Here is a 10,628-nt window from a genome sequence, read left to right as displayed (position 1 = left end):
GGGGGGGTCCCTGGAACAACATATTTTCAGATGGGGGTCGGTGGCCAAATACATGAAAAAGGTTTAGCACCACTGACATAGAAACACAGGTTTTTCAAAAACTGTCATGATTTACATTTTTTAAATTTCGATGTCAGGCCTAAATGGGTTAAAAAAAACCCAGGGTAAGATGTTTCAGTAGTAAGTTGAGAAGGATTTAGTGAACTATCCCATAAATACAGGAGTTCTCAACCATAGACATAGAAAGGTTAGACTCTGGGCCGTGGGGTTAGACTCTGGGCCGTGGGTTAGACTCTGGGCCGTGGGTTAGACTCTGGGCCGTGGGTTAGACTCTGGGCCGTGGGTATCTCGAGAGGCAAAGGGTTTAGCATGCGTCACAGAAGAGGACGTTTGGTAGGCCAATCAGAGGCAATGTAAATGTTTGATTTATCATGCCAATAAATAAAGCTCCTTTGGATTGAATTTATAAGTCCCAGAAAAGATACCCTGTGATCGGCCGGTAATCACTTTGAGTGGCAGTTACCCAACGGTACGTTTTAAACAGCAGGCCTGGTGTATTTTCCGTTATTTGTCTATGAGCTTGTAGATCTGCTATTTTCCAATAGCTAAAGTATAACATAATGCTTGAAACACCAAAAGGGGTTCCCGCCCAGGATGGGTTAACCATTGTCTGGTTCTGTCAGTACACCATCTGATCCCATCTCATTCTAAACATGACAACGTATGTGCTCTGAACTTGTACCACCCAGAACACATTGCCCAGTTCTCAAGCAGTTCTCTCAGCCACTCCTTAATGGAAGAGGGAAGAATTGGCCATCAACCTCTTCAGGTAGAACTATAGTTGCAAACATGCACAATTCGAATAAACTATGTGGAAACTGTCTATATAATCCATCCAATAACTAGTGGAAAAGAGCCGATCTACAAGCGGTGGCTGAGAGATAAATCTTACCTCTCGTCTCCTTTCCATGGAAAATATTGCTGCACTACATAAAGAGTAAAATTACTTCCCGTCAGTTGTCGATGTCTGTACTGTGTTTTTCAGAGACATGCACAAGGTTATGGAAATACACATTTACAAAATGTATGTTATTTTTTTTAGAGTAGAGCCTGCTCTTTTATTTTGTGTAGAAACATGCATTAAAAAAGGTGCACCCCATGAAACTCTGTCTTTTCCAACAGGTAGATTAGGAGTCTTACATGTGCACGCATCCATAGAGCCCCATTATACGTCGCTGTCCGTGGTGCTGATCACCCATCCAAGGTTCAGATCTTATTTGTGAATTTTCACGATTAAAATATTAAAGGTATATTCAGTGATTTCACTTAATTCAAATATCACTTATTTTTTTGTTTTGTTGTGATAATCCTCCCTACTATAGAGTGTGCTGGCCATATAAGGAGTTCCTCCCTGTCCCCAGTTAACCCCTGGGGGTCAAAAAACCTTAGGTTTCGTTTTTGACTCTCTATCCTGATTGGACGAAAGGCTGGGTCCCACAGCCAAAAACGAAACCTAAGGTTTTTTGAGTGAAATCACTGAATATACCTTTAACGTTTCTGGCAAAAGATAAACATTGTGTGCTAATGCTAACATAATTGATTGCCCGCAAAACACTATCAGTATGTGATTGGTTGAATGTTTAGCCCTGGCTCTATATAAATGTGATTTTAAATGTTTTTCCATATATACCCTGAAAACGTTGGTTTTTACTCTGCATCCTAATAAATAATCGTCACTTTGTGGCCACTCTTGTCTTTTTAAGACTTAACTCTTTAGATGTTTCTGCCGTGAGATGGCACCACTACTAAGACTGGTGTGCGTTGAGCATCCTCCTGCACTAATGCTAACATAATGCTAATGCTAACATAAGCCGTGTCTTGCAATGGAGGTCTGCGAGCTGGGAAAACCGAAGTGAAAGAGTCGCAATCTGCCCGATTCCGGCTGGCGCAAGCCAACTATACCATCTATGGCCACACGGTGGCAGTTAACTAATTCAACAAATGATAATGGAACATCGTTTGGCAATTCATTTAAATTTAAATCAACTCTAAAAAATGAGAAAAAACTGTTTCCTCATGCATAAAGAATAAGAAGACCCCCAAGGGACCATATCTGGTGTTGCTTTGGCAGATTGTAACTTATAAATTAGACGTTTCTAGTAACTCAACCTCTACTTCAACTGAGAGGGATTTTACAGCATTGAATTCCATCTGCTGCAAGACCCCCCCCATCATCCATGCTGCTACGCTGGCCAGTTCCTGAGGCAGAAAAGCAGCACTAAACAGTAACGCTCCCTACACCACGCTTTACGGTCATTCTGTTCAAATACACATTTAGGTTTTCACCAAATAAGACCAAATAAATCAACATTGGATCCATCTGTCCAGACCACATCGTCCCACTGCTGCCGTTCTTCACCTTTTTTTTTTTAATACCGTTTTTATTAGGCATTTTTTGTATATGACAACTTATGACAATCTTTGACAATAATAATGAGTTATTCAGTTATAAAATGCCGTTCTTCACCTTAACCCATTCTGACCTGAGATCAGATTCATACGAGGTTTCCACTGGACACACACTGGTCTGATTAACCCATTCCGACGGTCCGAGATCAGATTCTAAAAATGTCAGTCGTTCTTCGATTTTTCAAAAATAGCAGACCTACAAGCTCGTATCGCGCCACTCGGTGGCGCGATATGAGCTTGTAGATCTGCTATTTTTCAATAGCTAAAGCATAACATGATGCTAACAACAAAATGGGTTCCCGTTCAGAATGGGTTAAGTGTTGTCAAACAAACCTCAGCCATGCATCTATACTTTCTCTGACAGCAGATTCGTCTACCTGCCTGACCTCCTATGTGGATCAAATCTGTAGTCTCTTAGTGATGGTGGACTCAATATGCACTTTGACACTGACTGAGGCCAGCGTTGCCTAGTGTAGACAGTAACACCTCTCTGTGTTACCCTGGGGTTCTGTCTCTGTGTATCTTTTAGTTGGACAGCCTGGGTAGATTTCCAGGGGGTTTGAAATGTCATCTCTATAGATGATCCTCTGCTCAGTGGGATGATTAACTTCAGGACACATTTCTGGAGAAATGGTCTTAACCCATTCTGAACGGGCACCCATTTTGGTGTCATCATGTTATGCTTTATCTATTGAAAAATAGCAGATCTACAAGCTCATATCGCGCCACCGAGTGGCGCGATACGAGCTTGTAGGTCTGCTATTTTTGAAAAAAATCGAAGAGCGACTGACATTTTTAGAATCTGATGTCAGGTCAGAATGGGTTCATCAGACCAGTGTGTGTCCGGCGGAAACCTCGTATGAATCTGATCTCAGGTCAGAATGGGTTAAACCCCTCTCAGACAAATAAGCAGAGGCAACGATTCCTCTCAGGGCCTCAGAGCTCTTTGGACTTGGGCATGACGTAACAACTAAGCCAGGAGGACCATCAGAATCTTCAGCAGCATAACATTTAGCTGCAACCATATTACTTTCTTTAACCCATTCTGACCTGAGATCAGATTCTAAAAATATCTATTACATCCTGACAGTTGCATTATTAACCCATTCTGACCTGAGATCAGATTCTAAAAGTGTCTTCGATTTTTCAAAAATAGCAGACCTACAAGCTCGTATCGCGCCACTCGGTGGCGCGATATGAGCTTGTAGATCTGCTATTTTTAAATAGCTAAAGCACGACATGATGCCGACACCAAAATGGGTGCCCGGTCAGAATGGGTTAACTTATTCTCTAATCATCTACACCTGTTCAAGTGCACCTGCTTCAATTTGATAAGTTGAATGTGTTAGTCAAGTACTTTTTTCTTTCATTAGGTTAATGGTTTTTATTAGTGATGCACCGAATATTCGTCAGCAGAAAATATTCCGACAGAAAATGGCAAATTTTCGGCCTATTCGGTTTCGGCCTGAATAGGCAGAAAATATATCACTGAATAGTGTATGCTATTAATGCATTCTAAAGAGCTGAATAAATGTTTTATGGACCCATAATAGTGATTATTATTTAAGTTAAGTTTTGCTATAACCATTTATTTTGCCATAAATCAGGTAGCTTTAAAGGTACGGCCATGACAGCAATGGTAGGAAAAAATATATATATAATATATTTGGATATTCGGTTTTCAGCCAACTGTTTACTATATTCGGTATTCGGCCAAGAATTTCCCTTCCGGTGCACCCCTAGTTTTGATTTTAAATGGTTATTTGCAAAGACAACTCCATGCAGTGTGACATCCCCACTGACCTCGTCATCCTCGGCCTCCACTTCATCTGCGTTCGCGGCGCCCAGCGTCAGGGCAGGCTTATGCCAGGCCAACCGCAGCGGCTGGTTGTTCAACGTCACTCCGTGGAGCGCCGCCTGGAAGGATTTAATACACATTTTGAGAAATCAAATATTAGGTACAGGTGTATGTGTGTATACACCTAAATGAGTAGAGTATAGAGCGTCGCAGTCCCGCCCCCTACCAGGGCCCAGGAAATGAATCTCCGTTCATTTTCCTCATAGACTTTTCAGAAAGTATTTATTTAAAGACCTTTTACGCCGCGGACAAAGCCAACTCTTGTCGTGACAAATCATGACAACAAACACAATTTGTTGGGGGCCAAAAACCTGTTTCTTTTTTCTTGTAATTATTTGTAAAATATTGTGTTTATTGTCATGATTTGTCACGACTCGAGTTGGCTTTGTCCGCGGCGTAACAGTCTTTAAATAAATACTTTTTGAAATGTCTATGGGGAAAAATGCAGTGGGTATCATTCCCTGGGCTTGGTGTCGTCATGAAAGTGGACGGGACTGCGACGCTCTATAGAGCACCGAAGTCTGACGTCAATATCGGTAGAGGGAGCAAATCCACAGGTTCATGTACTTTTTATTTGCATTGTAATCCCCATAGGGGGATTTTAGATCGCCCCATATAAGAATGTCATCCCGGCCACTTCACTCATATGGATATGAAGAATCAACTGACTGAGAGAGAATGCTAATGTTACTGCTACTGAATTAGTTACATTTTCGCTAGAAGCAGACTGTATCATAATGAGAACAAGCCGAGACAGCTTGTTTATTTTTGGACCACAACACTTATATGAAACGATTTTAAGATGAGCCCTTGTTATTCTCCATAGAGAAATTACTTCTGCGAACCAGGGGAATCGAAGGGATGAGCGAGTTACGTCAGGACTTTGGTGCTCTATTGTACAAATAATATGCCTAGAAAATACAAAAGCTAAGTGATGTGTGTATATATTATACAGGTACATGTATGAGATGGTATGGGTTCATGTCAATGACAGAATTAGCCTCCATTATGTGTGGTTCAGAATAGAGGTTGTGCGATATGGATTCTTCATGGCCCATAAACAAATTCTGATGTTTGGAATGCTCATATCAACCCATGTTTTTTTTTTGTTCTTCCTCGCAAAGACTCATACATTCTGATTCAGTACTATAAAAAAAGACATCCGATTCCACTGTCTGTGCATTTGCCTTTCATTCTAGACATGTCTTTTGTTTTATTTTTATACATCCAAAATAGTATAAAAAAATGTGCATGAATGTTTATTTGAAACAAAAAAACGTAAAACAAAATGGAAATTAGAATTTGAATAACTGCCTTAGCAGCTGATATGTACTGATATGGTATAAAATGTAAATATCGGCCCGATATTGATAAATCTAATATATAGTATTCAATTGAGTTCACTAGTTCATGTGTGTGCATGAAGTTAGGACCAGTGTTTTCGTCGACTAATACTATGACGAAAAATGTTCATCGACTACCTTTTTCCACTGACGGAAACTAAATGGAAACTAGATGAAAACTAAGCTACAATGACTAAAACGAAGTAAATAAATATACTGACAATTTTGTCAACAAATAAAAAAAATGTTATGAAGGGACTAGTGGACAAGAGATCCAGTCATTTTACAATTGGTTACATGCTGGAAATAGCAGATCTACAAGCTCACAACGTGTTGCGTTGTGAGCTTGTAGATCAGCTATTTTCAGCAAGTGTAAAATCAGTCATTACGACGGCATCAAGGCTTGTCAAAATACATTTTAGTCGACTAAATCAACTGTAGATTTATTCGACTAAAATCGTATGATAATTAGACAACATTAAAACATTCCAGTTGACTAAAATGTGACTAAGACTAAATGAGAACTATTCCAAAACAACAGCGGTTAGGAGCTCACCTGCTCTGCTTCAGCTCTGGACCTGTAAGTGATGACTGCGTTCGGGGCGTGTTCATCAATCTGGCAGTCTTCAATCTCACCAAATTGCTTCAGAAAGGAGGCAATAACGGAAAAACAAATGAAGATCACATGTATAGCCTAATCCATTTTGACCTAGATCAGATTCTAAAAAATGTCTTCTACATCCTGACAGTTTTCTGAAAAAGCTATGTTTCTATGTCAGTCGTTCTTCGATTTTTTTTCAGACCTACAAGTTCATGAGCTTGTAGATCTGCTATTTTTCAATAGCTAAAGTATAAGATAATGCTTTAAAACACCAAAAGGGGTTCGTCCCGCCCAAAATGGGCTAATCAAACCAGCTATACACTTTCGTTCCTGCTCAATAAAAGTACAGCAGGCCATTGAAAATCACCTTATTTTACCCCCCTCTATCAATCAAACAAAGCCCTAAAGTGGGGGGTTTTTCCATCAAAAGGCCATATTGGTATTTGGTACATAACTGGATATCAACCCCTTCCACTCCCCCGTACAGTAATGCAGTTTGAAGGTCAGTCACTTACAGCGAAGTGTGGCAGCAGGTCGACGCGGTCCTGGTCGGTGAAACCAGAGATCTCCAGCGCCCGCGGTCGATGGTCCACGTGAGAGGAGGCGTGCAGCGACATGCCCCGCCCCCGGCCCCTGGAACCCCTCCCCCGGCCTCGGAGGGACCCGCGACCCCGAGAATGGAGTCCGCGGCCTCGTCCTGGTGCCAGGATACCCCGTTTGGCCGCCTGGGGGATGGGGGGTTAAGTGAGGAGGAGGTGAATGAATGGGAAAACAAGATTAAAATAAAAGACACCAAATATTGTGGCTATTAGGTACCCATTCTGGGCGGGAACCCCTTTTCGTTGTTTTAAGCATTACGTTATACTTTAGCTATTGAAAAATAGCAGATCTACAAGCTCATAGAGCTTGTAGATCTGCTATTTTTTGAAAAGTCGTGAAAATATGGCACAAATCTTTGAATATATATTTCAGAGCTGAACATTTTTTATTAAAATATTGGCTTCTGGGGGGGGGGGGGTCCCTCCCTGGAACTACATATTTTGAGATGGGGGTCCGTACGTGGCCCAATAGAGAAAATTCTGGGGGTCCTTGACACAGACATAGAAACATGGGTTTTTCAAAAAAAATAATTATCAACCTCAGTCCTAAATGGGTTAACAGTAAGCATAAATTATTTTAATCAAGGTGGCACAACTACAACATTAAAAGCATTAAACTGAACTGTAAAACATTCACACAACAGTCAAAAAACCTTTTTCATGCTCATTGATTAGCACATGAGCGCCCCCAAGTGGCTGCAATGCGAATAGCGGTGCTTTTTCCACAAAGAATACAACTTGTAAAGAACTGCCCTCTATGTCTGCACTCCATCCATACCTCAATCTGTAACCGAGTGTATCTAAGCTTCAACAGAGCAGTGTCCTCTACATCCATACCTCAATCTGTAACTGAGTGTATCTAAGCTTCAACAGAGCGGTGTCCTCTCCATCCATACCTCAATCTGTAACTGAGTGTATCTAAGCTTCAACAGAGCGGTGTCCTCTCCATCCATACCTCAATCTGTAACTGAGTGTATCTAAGCTTCAACAGAGCAGTGTCCTCTCCATCCATACCTCAATCTGTAACCGAGTGTATCTAAGCTTCAACAGAGCAGTGTCCTCTACATCCATACCTCAATCTGTAACCGAGTGTATCTAAGCTTCAACAGAGCGGTGTCCTCTACATCCATACCTCAATCTGTAACTGAGTGTATCTAAGCTTCAACAGAGCGGTGTCCTCTCCATCCATACCTCAATCTGTAACTGAGTGTATCTAAGCTTCAACAGAGCAGTGTCCTCTCCATCCATACCTCAATCTGTAACTGAGTGTATCTAAGCTTCAACAGAGCGGTGTCCTCTCCATCCATACCTCAATCTGTAACTGAGTGTATCTAAGCTTCAACAGAGCGGTGTCCTCTACATCCATACCTCAATCTGTAACTGAGTGTATCTAAGTTTCAACAGAGCGGTGTCCTCTACATCCATACCTCAATCTGTAACTGAGTGTATCTAAGCTTCAACAGAGCGGTGTCCTCTACATCCATACCTCAATCTGTAACTGAGTGTATCTAAGCTTCAACAGAGCAGTGTCCTCTACATCCATACCTCAATCTGTAACTGAGTGTATCTAAGCTTCAACAGAGCAGTGTCCTCTACATCCATACCTCAATCTGTAACTGAGTGTATCTAAGCTTCAACAGAGCAGTGTCCTCTACATCCATACCTCAATCTGTAACTGAGTGTATCTAAGCTTCAACAGAGCGGTGTCCTCTCCATCCATACCTCAATCTGTAACCGAGTGTATCTAAGCTTCAACAGAGCAGTGTCCTCTACATCCATACCTCAATCTGTAACCGAGTGTATCTAAGCTTCAACAGAGCAGTGTCCTCTACATCCATACCTCAATCTGTAACTGAGTGTATCTAAGCTTCAACAGAGCGGTGTCCTCTCCATCCATACCTCAATCTGTAACCGAGTGTATCTAAGCTTCAACAGAGCAGTGTCCTCTACATCCATACCTCAATCTGTAACTGAGTGTATCTAAGCCTAACAGAGCAGTGTCCTCTACATCCATACCTCAATCTGTAACTGAGTGTATCTAAGCTTCAACAGAGCAGTGTCCTCTACATCCATACCTCAATCTGTAACTGAGTGTATCTAAGCTTCAACAGAGCGGTGTCCTCTCCATCCATACCTCAATCTGTAACTGAGTGTATCTAAGCTTCAACAGAGCAGTGTCCTCTCCATCCATACCTCAATCTGTAACTGAGTGTATCTAAGCTTCAACAGAGCGGTGTCCTCTCCAGCTTGGGCCTTCTTGTACAGGTCCAGTTCTGCATCCAGCAGCTCCTTCTGGGCCTGAACAGAACAGAACCAAGTATACAATCACAAGCATGAAGATTACAATTTAGGCATTTAGCAGACGCTCTTAATCCAGAGTGATTTACATTAAGCAAGAACAAAAAGGCATGGGAATACATCACATACATAAAAGCCTTTATCATGAAACATGCGTAAGCTAAGACCGTAACTAGAACATATCTATATAATGACACTATACATATAAACTATACATATATATACTATACTATGCAATACATATGTACTATGAAGTGCTATGACTACATACAATGTAATTATTGTGCTGTCTACATCACACGCTATAAGTCTGTATCAAATGCTATCCAAGTCTACAGAAATGCTATCTAAGGGGGTGGGGTAAGTGCTATGGGGCCATAATGGAGTCTGAAAAGGTGGGTTTTCAGACTACGGCGGAAGATTGGGAGTGAGGCTGCAGTTCTGACTGCAATGGGAAGTGCATTCCACAGTTTTGGGGCCAGAACTTTTGGGAAGTGTGATTGACTGAAAAAATCCAGGCAATGTTATAGACTAGAAACAATATCAATATTGTAATGTGTAGTACTCAGGTCAGTTGCCTTGTACAAATAAATTATACAAACTTGGATTTTTTAGCGAATTCACCTTTGTCATTTCAAGTAAATATTAGCTACTTGATCTTTGTGGTTTCCTTTACAAAAAACTGTCTTTTGGGTTGAATATATAAACTGACTTTAAATATCAAATTATAGTAGATGAAACAAGCCGAGGGTACCTCGTAGGTACCCTCACAAAAAAACATGCAGTAATCCTGGTCTCTAAACTGCCTCCCCCTGGCCAGCCGGGGCGCCTGATGGAGGGGAAAGGAACTGGTTGGAATAACGTGTTCCTTCCACGCGCTACGTCCAACCAGGGATACTTGGACACTCAGGCATGAAGGAAGCATGAGTTCAAGTCCGTTTCTCTCCCCATGTCCCCCATATATGGGGACTAGGTTGGCGGAGGTTGTGTAGAGCCCAGGATCACATTAGATGATTGACACAGGGGTGAAAGATTTGTTACAAAATCGTGGGATAAAAAATGTTTAAAAAAACAAACAAAAAACAGCCGAGCGTCCTACCTGGGCCTTGCTCTTGACGATGCGCAGGGCGGTGGTGCTCCCAGAGATGGCCTTCATCTCCTCCTGTAGTTTGGTGATGCTGTTGGACAGAGCGCCCAACGTCTCCATGATCTTTGTCTTGTCCTCGGCTTTCATTGCTTTGTTCTTCTCTAGCCTGCCGATGAGCAGCTATGGAAGATGGGAACAAAAAAATGTACGTCACATTAAACGGGTGTTTAATATACTCTGAAGATGTACCTGTACATAATTACCTTAACAATTACCTTTAACCGTTTTTATCAAACCTCCAACATTAACCCATTCTGACCTGAGATCAGATTCTAAAAATGTCAGTCGCTCTTCGATTTTTCAAAAATAGCAG

General features: G+C 41.5%; 1 protein-coding gene across 2 annotated transcripts in view; it reads right to left on the bottom strand.

Moving 5' to 3' along the window:
• Positions 1-10,628, bottom strand: part of rbm26 (RNA binding motif protein 26) — a 39,906-nt gene that overhangs the window by 2,212 nt on the left and 27,066 nt on the right. For both annotated transcript variants that reach the window (XM_083759583.1, XM_083759582.1), the window contains exons 17-21: positions 10,268-10,435; positions 9,064-9,168; positions 6,787-6,996; positions 6,227-6,313; positions 4,273-4,386 (exon numbers count right to left, since the gene is read on the bottom strand). In XM_083759583.1, the coding sequence (XP_083615709.1) occupies positions 4,273-4,386; positions 6,227-6,313; positions 6,787-6,996; positions 9,064-9,168; positions 10,268-10,435 (684 nt within the window). The remainder of the gene's footprint in view (positions 1-4,272; positions 4,387-6,226; positions 6,314-6,786; positions 6,997-9,063; positions 9,169-10,267; positions 10,436-10,628) is intronic.

This window comes from Protomyctophum parallelum, assembly GCF_964188405.1.
Source record: "Protomyctophum parallelum genome assembly, chromosome: 2".
NCBI classification, from domain to species: Eukaryota; Metazoa; Chordata; class Actinopteri; order Myctophiformes; family Myctophidae; genus Protomyctophum; species Protomyctophum parallelum.
Note: the sequence above shows the minus strand (reverse complement) of the source record. Positions and strands in the feature narration are given on the sequence as shown.